The 13,466-nt window shown below is 34.0% G+C and overlaps 1 protein-coding gene across 8 annotated transcripts in view; it reads left to right on the forward strand.

Annotated features, from left to right (window-relative positions):
* LOC120302794 (tRNA (cytosine(38)-C(5))-methyltransferase-like) overlaps nt 1-13,466 on the forward strand; it is a 231,552-nt gene that overhangs the window by 18,378 nt on the left and 199,708 nt on the right. For 4 of the 8 annotated variants that reach the window (XR_005555217.1, XM_039331729.1, XM_039331730.1 and 1 more), the window contains exons 1-4: nt 3,048-3,119; nt 11,148-11,206; nt 11,582-11,724; nt 11,866-11,995. Coding sequence is in view for 7 of the 8 variants with exons in the window: in XM_039331729.1 (XP_039187663.1) it covers nt 11,606-11,724; nt 11,866-11,995 (249 nt within the window). In the remaining variant the exon portion in view is untranslated. Of the gene's footprint in view, nt 1-1,232; nt 1,291-2,989; nt 3,120-5,219; nt 5,967-11,147; nt 11,207-11,581; nt 11,725-11,865; nt 11,996-13,466 lie in introns of those variants that run through there. The other 4 variants (XM_039331733.1, XM_039331735.1, XM_039331736.1 and 1 more) reach the window with 2 other exon arrangements.

Raw genomic sequence — 13,466 nt, forward strand, 5'->3', positions numbered from 1 at the left:
CTTTGCAGGGGATTGCAATTAATAAACAATTGAGCAAAAGAGATCTGCTTCATAACAGTGTTTGACCTTCAAGCAACTTTTCATTACTATGCCAAATACACAGGATGACTTTGGATCCATTCTTTTTTTTTTTTTGAACTAATATTATTTTTGTATTCCAAGCCAATCTTGTAATATAAAGTACACCTTGCCTGCAGTTTCTGTCCTCAGAAAGTGTGCAGTGCAGGAGAAAGGTGCAGGCTCTGTTATTTAGAGATCCAACTCCTTTTTTTCTTTCTCTTTCGTTCAGCCTGTGATTGTATAAAACAGTAATTTAAACTCGCCTAACTTTCTATGTCTCCTTTACTGGAATCAGTGTTTGTCTCTAGCTACAATTCATCTCTCTGTCCCATGCCAGCTTTTATTTTTTATAGGGGTATGTTTGGTTCTGTATGCTTGATAACTGTTTCTCAGGTTCTGCTTGTCCTGTAATTAACAATAAATAACAGCCTGCAAGAAAGTGCTGCATAAATGTGTTTATGCAAAAAAACCCACAGTGGCTCCAGAAAAGGGATACCATTATTTTGTCTCAAATATCACTGAGCCCAGCATTGTATACATTAGCACTGTGTACATCTGGAAAATGATTTGCAAGAAGTGTTTTGGCTTTGCAAGAGCACATCATGATTCTGCTGTTCATTAAAGCAGTCTTTATTTTTTTTCATGCTTCAACAGCTTACAAAAATGTACCACTTCTTTAGGCATCACAATAACCTTTGAGTCACTCTTTCAAAGAAAGTTTGGTGGTTTTAATGTTCAATACATTTGTGGCTTGGAAGGTACAAATCACTTCTTCCACATTATTTTCAAAGCAAGCACAAATATGGGATGTATAATTGGAAAAGCTGTGGGCAGATTTATACAGTGAGTAATTTGTATGAATGCAGTTGAAAACAATGAATCCAATATACATATGATGTACACATATCCCATTTGCACTTCATCAATATTAAACCATGTTGATGCAGAAAAAAATATTGATAAGGGATTTGAGCCCTCTGTAATGGCCATATGTATATAGAATTTGATTTTATTTATGACCAAACTGGTTGAACTTGCATTCCCTGGCTACTTTTATTAAATTGGTGTTCGGTTAGATGCTTTTATAAGCCATTTGCAAACACAACCTCTCTACTCATCAATGGTGCAAATCTCACAAGAGTTGTAATGTATAACTCTTAATTGATTTGAAGGTATGGACACTATGTAGAAGGAACTGGTTCAGTGTTACAGATGGCAGAAGAAATTCAGGTACAGTGGAACCCTTTATATATTCATGGTTTAATTTTATGATTCAGTTTCTCCTCTTTAGTTAATTAAAAAAATAAGATAGAAGTCAAGCTACCAGCAAGAAAATCATATTAAACCTAATACAGGTTGCCTGAAGACATGCACTTAAACTTAGGTATGTTATTTGCTCTTTTAATTAATATATTTAATTTTATATAATATTCTATGGAATAATTATAGGTGGTTCAAAATATTTCAAAATCATTCATATTTATGAAAAATGTATATAGATAGTCTTCAGATCATAATCACTCATTTAGCAACTGTTCAAATTTGTGATGGCACTAACAAAGGGGTTTCATGACTCGCCTTCAGGGTTCTGGCTGTCACGCTCTTCCCCATAATCACATGATCTCTGCACTCATGATTGCAACATTGAAGTGAGATCTGAGCAGAATGTTAATTCCCGTTAAAGAAGCTGTGCTAGCAACTTGGCCTGAAGAATCTTAATTGCAGCAGGAACATAGTATACTCACTTTGAGCTTAAAATTAAGTCCTCAGCTAATAACCCACATAATCCTCACTTAATAATGGCAGCTGGGCCTGCTGGAATTGCTGTCAGTTAGCAATGTAGTCCTTTACATCTGTTGTGTAGAAATGGCAGTTCTGATCCCAATTGATATTATAATGTCAGGAATACCTATAAAACTTGTACTGATTTTGAGTGAGAAAGAAAAATTGGTTAATAGAAACTGATTGTACAAAGAAATTCGTATTTGCAAAGTTTTTTTTCCAGTTTCTCAGATTTGCATAGGCAATGATTTTGAAATATCATCATTATATTTTTAATCCACTTTTTTTCTATACCACTCATCAGATTTTTCTGGAAATGTTTATTCCTATGATATCATCAGTGTAAAATATATCTTTTAAAGTTAATAGTACAGATTCAGTACAAAACTATCTACAAATGTAGTAATTTTGTTGTTGTTTTTTTAAAAAAATTCAAATCAATACTATGAAAACAGAACCGATAAGGAAAATTGCAATTGCATATTAATGTGCATGAATCACTAAGATGATAAATAAAAGCCAACTATGCATTTAAGGAATAAATCTGCATTTATTAATAGAATTAAATAGAGCCATAAGTAAAAGATTGCAGTGAAAACCAAATCTACAATGAATAAATGTAAATCGAAAATAGATAACCTGCTCCTCTCCAAATGTCATGTGATTACATTTCCCAGCATCATTTATCAGTAACTTAGCATAAGAAGAAAGACATTTTTATTTCATCCTTCCCATATTAAGAAAAATGTAGATAGTTTTATTTTGTTGTTGCTTGTATTGGGCAGCTGGCTTTCAGGTCATTTGTCTTTGCTTTTGTCATACCCTAAAGTCAAAGGGAACCAGATCAGAGGGGACCACAGATAAGTGAAGCGGGCAAAGGACCACCAGGCTACAGGTCCTCAAATTGCGTCTCTTGTGTGCATGCATCTTGATGTTATGGGTGGTATTTGTCGCTTGAAGCTGTTTCCATCTGTCAAAAGCATCAGGTCCTGCAGATATCTCTGACTTAGACAGTGTTTCAGCTCAGCTCTGTTAGGGTTATGGAGCCTTGCAAATCATGTTGATGGATGACAAAATAGTGGATGTAAATAAAAATGTTATACTTCAGTCATACATCATGAACGATTTCCCAAACCCTTTTCTACAGCTTGAATCCGTATTTAAATCTTTTGATGATTTGTCTGAAGATGAAAAGCTTAAGAATCTATCAATGCTTCAACTGCGGTATTTTACTCCAAGAGAAATAGCAAATCTGCATGGATTTCCCCCTAAATTTGGTATGTGTTCGGTATTTCTTAAATACAAACATAAGTAATATTTAGAAATGTGTACACGCCAGAAGCTCAAATGAAATACATACTCATGTATAAATTAATCTGTATATAAACCTACTTGTGAAATTGCAACCAGAATTCCAAGAAAAATAGGCCACTACAAATAAGCTGAACTGCAAAATTGTAACCAAGCAGAGAAATATTTTTTTTTTCCTTTCATTCACAAACTTGTTTTTCACATACCTCACGTTTTCTTGCATTAGCAGAATTGTTTGTTTCTTCCATGCTACTAACAGTTTTTAGCTTAAAAGATACAATATATGACAATCATTGGCAATTTCTAGGCATTGCAATTTACTACCTACTGGAAATGTGTACAGAAAAAGTGAAAAACTGTAAACTTTTATGTCATCATTTAAAACTCATGATTTTTTTTTATAAATCCAAGTTCTGCTCTGTGGAAAACTGAACCCAATTTTGGGAGTATTCTGGAATCAAAATTTTGGTGTATAGGCAAGTATATTGCATATGGTAGGTTATATATTCTTCAGCAGGCAAAACACTTCTTGAATTGTATAGGCAAGTATATTGCATATGGTAGGTTATATATTCTTCAGCAGGCAAAACACTTCTTGAATTTATTCTTAAGTTGTTTGTACTCATGAACTTTGAATATAATACATTTCTTCTATGGGACCAAAGATTTTAAATTCTGTATTTGTAGTATATTATAAAATGCACATAGTGGTCTACATGCTCTCTGTATTTTGGTTGTTTTTATATGTGAAAGAAGCACACAGAGGAGCGGAAGTTATATACTCTTCTAATTATCTTATTTTCATTAATAAAATCAGTCTTCTAAGGCTGCTGAAATAACATTGTTCAATTAGATGTCTATGCATCTGTGACTAGCTTTCAGAAAGATGACATCAGATTATTCAGAAAATGCTTCTACTGCTAATGTTTTTTTCCCCAAGGCTAGCTTAGCTTTCTTCAACCTGGTGCACTTAAAATATGCCTGGCTGCCTGCAAGCAGAGCATTATACAGATAATGGTCAGATACATCAGGAAGGCATTAAATTGGATAATGGCTGGGTCAGAATACAAAAGAAGAGAGATGTTGACATACAGGCTTGAGACAGATTTTTCCCTTTTCCAAGTGACAGATTTTGTAGAGCATACCATTTAGTACTGAGGTCATGCTGGAATCCAATTTCTCCACAGTTCAGTGGACATGAATGTAACCAGGAGGAAAAACACTTTAAATGAGGGGGAAAAAAATCTTTGCTAAATAATAGTGAAAAGCAAGAAAGACAAGATGTTCCCTAAAATAGCAAAGTTCTTAAAAGAACCACACTTTACCATGCCAAAGAATAACGCTGAATGCTTAGTGGATTAAATATCATGAAATAATCATGCTTGGTCGGAGTAATCCATATTTCATGGTTCAGATATTATTTGTGTTGGCAGTTAAATACCAGTAATTATTAAAAAAAGAACAAAACAAAACCCCAGGCAATTATTTCAGTTGAAGGATTCTTCCACATTTCTGATAATGTTATAAGTTATAGAGAATACCAAGAAACAGAATGTTTGCAAGTTCTGTATCTGTCTGAAAAGCTCAAGATATTCTCAACTCAAGCTTAGTGCTTGGTGTCTATATAAAAATAGTTTTCTTGGCAACAGTACAGGAGGTTGTCTTTGCTTTCTTCTGTAATAGTGTGTTTGGGTTTGTTGGTTGGTTGGTTTTTCAGTCTAGTCTATAATCCAGGTGGTCTCCCATTGAGCATTAAGCAGACTAGCTCTTCTTAGTTTCCAAGCCAAGGTTTTGTTGCTTTCTGCTAAGACGGCATATGTCCACTCAGAGGTAATTTATGTTGAGTTCAGTTATCTTGCTTATCAAGTCAAAGAGGACTGCAGTTCTGTATTCACTGGCCTTAGAATATAAGTCATTGAAGTTAACTGTCTATTTATGACTAAACCTTTATAGATTTCACTGTCAAAATAATAGCAATAACATTTTACCTTTGGAATTAAGATATTTCATATGGATGAAAAAATAAGTTTTCTCTTTTTTTAAAAAAATAATAATTTTTGTTTTAGATTTTCCTGAAAACATTACCATAAAACAGTCTTACCGTCTACTTGGAAACAGTCTCAGCGTGTTTGTGGTTGCTAAATTAATTTCATTTCTCATTGAACCTATCAGTAAATGATGAATTGTTCAAGTGAACTTTCTGGAAACAATATACTACATCAGAATATGGATTTCTTCCTTGGAAGAGGATTGAATCTTACTACATGGTCTATTTGTATGGAAGCTCATCTTTGTTTATAAAATAAATAATTGTCAAATGTATGTCTGTTTTACTATTTGTGGAAATAGAAGGTTTTACTGAAAGTCTTGTGTTAGTATTTTAATTTATGAATATTGGATCCTGAATTTATGAAAAAATAGAAATTGTTTAGTTAATATGTCATTTTAAATACTCTTAAACCCAAGCTCAGTGGTGGACTATAAATGTTTTTAAATAAAAAAAATTAAAGGCAAATATTAAATTGCTTTTAATGTCTTGAAAAACTATTCTTTTATTCTTAATATACTTTATCACTGTTTCTTCCAAAGAAATTCTAGAATTGTAGTTTCATAATTTATTGTTAGAAACATCTACTTTATGTTGGATCCAAACTGCAATTTTCAAATTTCCTTAAGGAAAAGATTGATAAAGATACAACTCAACTTAATTTTTTTGAAGTAAATCTATATATCATAGAATCTCTGCATGTCTAATTCCCTAAGTTCAGTTAATAGCATCTGTAATTATAAAAATAAAAGAGCAGGCTTTTCAATCTCAGAATTTTTTATTTAAAGTAAAGGACAAACACATTCTGACCTCAGCACAGATTTACTAGTAGATCCAGTGTTTCATTATTACCAATGTATGTGCCTCTTATGGAATTCAGAATAATGACAACTACAAAAACAACATTTCGGTTTAAAAAAAACCCCGAATTGACACAGTTGTTAGTGAAAAAATAAAGAATCTTATTCTGAAGATTTAAAAATAATTAATAATTATAAAGCATGACTAGATATAGTAGGAAATAACCATTTGTTTAGGTGCAAAGTCATCAAAGAAACTGAATCTTGCTTTCTACATTCTTATAACCCTTATTTAGTACTGTATGAGTGTTCAAGAGGTCTGGTTTCTGAATAGTTATAATGTAAACGCTTTTCAGACAAGGGAGAAAGGTTCATAGAGGACATTAGTGCTATAATAGCACCTGGAATTCTATTGATAGGACTGTGAGCATATAGTATGCAAGCTTGAATATATGCTTATTCTTCAAAACACCTGCTATAGAGTGGTAGGAGTATATATAATTAAACTTTTGTCAATGTGATAGCTTCTATCTTTGGGAAGGAATAATTCACAATCCGTCTGAAGTTCTGCATATACACATATGCCCTCAATATCTGCCTTGAAAAATACTCTGGGGAGGAAAAGGGGGGAAGAGGAGTTTATGATTTGAAAATTTATTTTATCTATAACATTTCAAAGGCACAAAAGGTTACTGTATCATCTTTTTTAGCCCATCTTCTTGAATAAACCCAATTACTATATTGAACATGTTACTGCTGAAGGTAAGTACAATACACAGAGGTATTCAGTAAATATGCTTGAAAATTAACATAAGCTTCACATACTAAAAAAAGATTCCTATAATTATGTGTTTTAAAGTAGATTTAATTCAAACTAAATTAATGGTATGTTAAAGATACGAGGAATTTATTGAGTAATCTGGAAATGAATTTGTCTTCACCATACTTATATAGGAATCAAAGAGTCCTAATAAACTACAGTATTGTGGCTCCACTTCCTCCAGAAAACATGAGGGAAACCATCAGAGAATTCATGCAGTGAAATCTCAGTGAAAACAGTATGGCTTCAAACCAGACCCATGAATTCAGATTGTCTTTGTGTTAACTCATTTTCTCTCTCTGTTTCATTTTAAATTCTTATTTAGACATAGTACTCAATAGAATATCAAAATAGCTGATATGGCAGGATAACGTTAATTCCTTTTTAAAGTATATCTTCAGTATGATAGCATTTAGCATATATCCAATATGATGAACATCTTAAAATATTTTCAAAAACTTAGTATATCCATACTATTTTTATAACCTAGAATGAGGAAGAATACAAAACGAAATGCTCCCGATTATATATCTGCCTTCTTTTAATTTTTATAGACTTAGCATTTTTTGTCTATGCATCTCATAGAATATTAAGATTCAAGGTATTACCAAGAAAATCAAATATATTCCAGTTGTTCAAATTCCTAAAATATTGTTACGAATAAAAGTTGCAAACCTTGCAGGAGTATATACAAAAATTGATTTGTTTTGTAGTGGGGGAAAAGAGATGGGTAGAAAGATGATGTTTGCATTCTTAAATACAAGTTTAGCTGAACTTTTAAAAGCTATAGATTAAAACAAACAAGCTATCAACTCTGGATTCAGAATATCCTCCCTTATATTTCCTTATATGTTTTAGCCTCCAGTCCCCTGATCATCTTTGTTGCTCTTCTCTGCTCTTTTTTACATCATGGTGACCAAAACTGGATGCAGTGTTCCAAATGTGGCTTTACCAAGGCATTTTAAAGTATTAAAACTGGTATTGTAATGTGGTATTAACACATATGCACTCTTAGTTCTTACTTATACGTTTTAGTTACTTCTTCCTATTTCCTTACACATCTACATGACAATGAGATATGTTAACCTAGAACCTGCATTCCAAAAAGCAGATTTGAAACCAAACTTAACCTTGTACAATAGTCTCCTCCAGCTTTCTCCAATCTCTATATCTATTGTGTTACATTTCCCAACTTTCCCAGAAAACATGTTCACAATATAAACATTTCCACTGTTCTATTTCATCAGACTATTTGTCTAATTTATAGATAAATATATTAGATTAAAAAAATAATGTCAATATTTGCTGACTAGTAATAGCTCTCCATAACCTGCTACATGTACCTTTTAGTTGGAAGTGCCATCGATTTAATTTTTTAGAGGAAAGTCGGTATTTCACCACTGAGCTACATTAATAATGTATTATACAAGTAGTATTAAAACATCTTGTTAATATAACTACAAACTATTGTTAAATTAGTGGAAGGGCAGTAGCTAGATAAAATCACATCTGATTTCCCCACACAATATCCCATGCTTTTTCTTTAGTATGTCTAGATAAGACTGAAGAAATCTCTGGTGTATATGAATCCTGGAAAATTGCTGACAATTAGTTTCACTGTACAAAACTATGGTAGATAATCAATGACCTGACCTGTAATACGTTCTTATATTCTTGTTTTACTGTAGTATAAAATCATTATTTAATGACAATACTGTATGTACAATATGTTTACTTTTTATTTGATTATTTTTAGTTGCAACTTTATTAATTAAAGATGTTTCTCAACCATGACAACTTGAAGATGTGTGAACCTTCTCTCCAAAATTCCCCAGCTAGCAGTCTATATATTTTCAAATTGCCGTGGTTGAGAAACATTGTTGTAGATTAATCCTCACTCTTCTTCTAATACTCTGCCAATAATAACATGGCCATCAGGTCTCTCTTACTTGTGCCTAGCCCATCTTCTACAGAAGTTAGAAATTTCTGAAATTGTAAAAAAAAAAAAAAAGGCTAATGTTTAATACATCACAATCTGTTGTTGAATCACCTTTAATCATTGGCATGCTATAATAGTTTGCTTCTACAAAGATTAAAAGGAATGAGAATAATTAAACAATGAAAAGTTAACCAGTAGAGGTATTTTTTTAAAAAAACTTGGAGGATATTTTTTTTTTTACAAATTTTATTTATAATACAATTAAAAACAAACAAACATTGGATTTGACGTGACATTCCAGTATATACATTTTTATCAGATTATTCCATTTTTTACAATCAATTATTCATCTCTACATATACATCTAAGTTTTATATACAATACTTGTTCTAAAATAACATATATTTCTATCTTAACATTCGTCTTTAATCCCTACTGTCCTCTTCAAATTTATCCAGCGGTAAAATTTATCCCAGGTTTCATAATAAACTGATCCACATTTATCTTTTAATATCATTGTGAGCCTGTCCATTTCCGTACATGCTAATATTTTATGTATTAACTCTTCCTCTGTGGGAATTTCCTTGCTCTTCCATTTTTGCGCTAAAGCAAGGTTAGCTGCAGTCAGGATGTGTAGCAGTAGATAGATTGTTCCCTTGTCATATTTTTCTGTTGTTATTCCCAACAAGAAGAGTTCAGGTTTTAACTCTAAGTCCAGTGTTAATATATCCCTCAACCAGTTTCGTGTCCTGTTCCAATACTCACGGATCTTTGGGCATTCCCACCACATATGGTAGTATGAACCTAATGCTGTTTTACATTTCCAGCATAGGGGTGAGATGTTTGAACCCATTTTGGCTAACCTTACGGGTGGGAAATGCCATCTATAGAACATCTTGTAAAGATTTTCCTTATATGAAGTAGCTAAAGTGAGTTTCCTATTCCTTTCTCACAGTTCTTGCAAAATATGTAGGTTGATACTAAAACCAAAATCCCTACTCCAAATTAACATGGTCTCCTTAACCTGTTCTTCATACATTGTCTGCTCCAAAAGAAAATGATATATTTTTTAAATCATTTTATCCTCGGGACCTAATAAAATTTTATCTAGTTCTATCGGTTCTATCTTTATACCCCACTCTTTTTTATCTTGCCTGTATCTTGCTTATAGTTGGAGGTATGCCCACCATTCTAATTCTATCCCTGCATCTTGGAGATTCTTCCTCGATTTTAATTCTCCTCTCTCGTCTAATATGTTTTTATAGATTATTACTTTCCCCAACTGAATAAACCTTGGGTGTATGTACATTTCTAATGTTGAGATCCAATTAGGGACCTGCCTGTAGTTCTGTCATCGAATTTTGATCCATACATCTATTAATGCCCGTCTGATGTAGTGCCTCCGGAAGTACTGGTGAACTTTATGCTTCTCATTGGAGGATATTTTTAGATGTGCTTGATCTACATGCATATCGACACACAATTTTCCACTCCAAAGATCCCTTTATTTTTCAGTTTCTTTCCCACTAACATCTCATTGTCCATTGTATAATTAGGCTTCCCTAAATGTGGTAGCTTTTTTCCTTGTCCTTGGCTCTCTCTCCCTGCAAATTTAGATTTCTACCAGTATTTGCAAACCAAATATTTTGGCACAAGTAAGAGGGAAATTCTCCATCTATTTCAATTCATATTTGTGCTTTTCTAAAGCCACGTGCAGTCCCTATACCCTGTTTCAATGATATAATTTATTTTTCCATTTAAGCCCTCAGGATTTTGTTTCGCGTTATATGATCTAGTTAGGAAATAGATATTGATATTATGACTTCATGATACCTTATAACACTGGGCCTGGTTAGAGATGAACATTACAAAGCTAAGTCAGAATAAGGTCAATACTTCATCAGTTTTAACAATGGTGATCAGGAAACACTTTTTAACATATTTTTACAGTTGTTACAGTTGTTGAATTGTAATGGTGTGTGAAATTGTATTTGGGAGACATGAGAGAGAGCTATATGAAGAAAACCATGCAAAAGATGTATCAGTCCATAGAAGGAGAGGCAGTGTGACAAACACTTCCTTCTCTAGTTTTCCACAGAGCAAACGGAGGAGAGAAATAATTTCAACCTTGTAAAATTCCACTAATGTAACCTATGTACCTGGATGTGCTTTTCTGAACTAACCTCACATGCTTAATATGAATTCTAATAATACCTCAGTTTTATTCAAATTTCTGCCTCCTTCTGAGCTGTGTTTGCCACAGACAATCCTTCATAGGTATCAATTGAAAATTATTAATAAATTGTTAATATTCTATCATTTTGTATGCTTATTATAAATATTATGATTATTGTCTCACACTCACATATAAAACCTCTTTTTAATCAGGATTTTTTCCTCATTGTGATGAACCCAAGCGAATTTCCAGTGAATAGCAAAAACATGAGGCAAGTACAAATTAGATAAAACCAAGCTGTAATTCTCAAGGGACAATATAATAATGTGTATGTGTATCACACCATTAGAAAGTAGGAACTAACATTCCAGTATTTTCCCAAGAGAAGTCTTGGAAGACTGTTGATTTACTTTTAAAATTTATGCATGAAAATATGATCTAGAAATGCATAAAAATGTGATCTAGAACTTGCTAGACAACTATTCCTTTATAGCAAGTAAATCGCCTCTAACACTCCTAATTAAGAAAGACAGGAGAGAAAGAGTGCTGAATAAGCACATGCGAAGACTTTTTCAAGAGCAAAGTACACTTGACATAGGATTAATCCTTGAAGATAATACAAATTTCACTTTAACTGACTGCACAGGTCCAGGAAGGCTAGAAGTGAGGGATGAAGTGTCCAAGCTTTCTTCCTTGGACCCTGGTGACATTATTAATGATTTTTGGGAAAAACCATGGATCTGATTCTGGTGAAAAAAATAGACCTAAAAGGAACATTAATCAGGCACAGTGAGTACCATTCTTGACATTTTAATTACAGCTTGCTTGAATTCATATAGATACAGAAAAAACCTGCCATAGGAATAGAATAAACTATGTAGCTTCATTAAATCTTTACAATGTTCCATGTTCTTCCCTTTGACATATCAGGCCTCGCATGTCATCTGAAGGGGGCAATTTAGTCTTCCACACAGGCTCTACCAAGAATATTGAGTTCAGAACTGGATCACAGGGCAGAATCAAACTTAATGAAGAAGACCTTGCTGATGTTTTTAGTCAGGTAATGATTTGGATCTGTTTACAATGTTGTTCATTACTATCTAAATCCAATTCTTCAATAACATTCAAAGAGGATTCAGAAAATCAGATTTAAATATGTTGATACGTGATGATTCATATATACTCCCATCAATTAAATGCTGCTTTTTAAGATAAAGATATTATCTAAAGAAGTTTTTAATTTGGTCCCAGATTAAATAATTTGGTCCCCAAATAGGATAATCCATAGATTTTATTTATTTTTATAATTCATAGATTACTTTTATATATTATATTTTTATAACACATAAATAATATAGTTAATGAAAGGAGTCCAGTGCATAATCAGGACAATTATTTCAAACATCATATTTAGGTATTTAAAATAGTTATATTGCTGTATATCAAAAATTTCAGAATACATTATATTGATAACTAAATAATAGCTAAAATATCTCCAAACCACATATAGATACCAATTATGCAGGAATAGTAACATTTCCATTGGCAGTAAAATACATTGCCTACACCAGGGCTTTTCAACCGGTGGTACACATATCACTGGTGGTACTTCGACACCTGGCAGGTGGTAGGTGTATGATGGGTTGAAAAACACTGTAAAACAAAAAGTGTTTAAAAAAGTGTAAAAGTGGATGAGGAGGCGCGGCGGCAGTGCCGCACAGGCCTTTGGGACAGTCAGCTGAAGCTGTGTGAGGTATTGCCAGGACTCTGCTGAGAGGCCAGGATCGGTGTGCACTGCTCCACCTGATCGACAGCGACCTTGGGGGGTGGCAGGCAGCTGCAGGCAATCTTAGGGCGGAGATTCAGCTGCAGCTGCATGAGGTTTGCCTAGGTTTTGCTGAGAGTCCAGGATTGGCATGTGCAGCTACAGCTGATAAGCAGCGGGTCTAGGATCTTTTGCCTCCTACCCTTAGCCACACCTCCTTCTCCCTGAGCCTCCTGCCTCTGCCCATTTGCCTCCACCATTCCTCCTCGGAGCAACATGCGATTGCCAATAGGTGATTTCAGGGGCTTTGGATGGTACAGTTTCTGTAGTTGAAGTGGGGGCATGGGGAGATGTCAGAGTCCTAGTTGGTTATCCTTCCCAAAGATTCCCCAACCTTAAAGCAGCTCTTGGGTGGCAACAGTTACCCAGCACGAGGGGCTCATGAGAAAGAGATGCCGGCAATGCTAACCTCTAAGAATGAGGGGCCAGAGGCACCTACAAGCAGGGGAGGCAGGTAGGGAGGGGGGAAAAGAAAGGAAATCAAACTTGATTGACAGGGAGCATAGTAACCCTGCTCCTACTCCATAGAGGGCAGATCCCCATCATTCCAAGCCCGGCAGGGGTCTTCCTGCTTCACTATTGAAGACAAAGGGGGGTCTGGTGAGGTAGAGGAAGAGGGTTTAAGCAAACAGCAACCGAAGTGAGGATCCCCCCAAAACATGTGCTTTGTGTGTAACCTCCCATCATGATAGAAGCGACCAAAATC

Source organism: Crotalus tigris, unplaced genomic scaffold, assembly GCF_016545835.1.
Source record: "Crotalus tigris isolate CLP2741 ecotype Arizona unplaced genomic scaffold, ASM1654583v1 scf7180000024437.13266115, whole genome shotgun sequence".
In the NCBI taxonomy this organism is placed as follows: domain Eukaryota; kingdom Metazoa; phylum Chordata; class Lepidosauria; order Squamata; family Viperidae; genus Crotalus; species Crotalus tigris.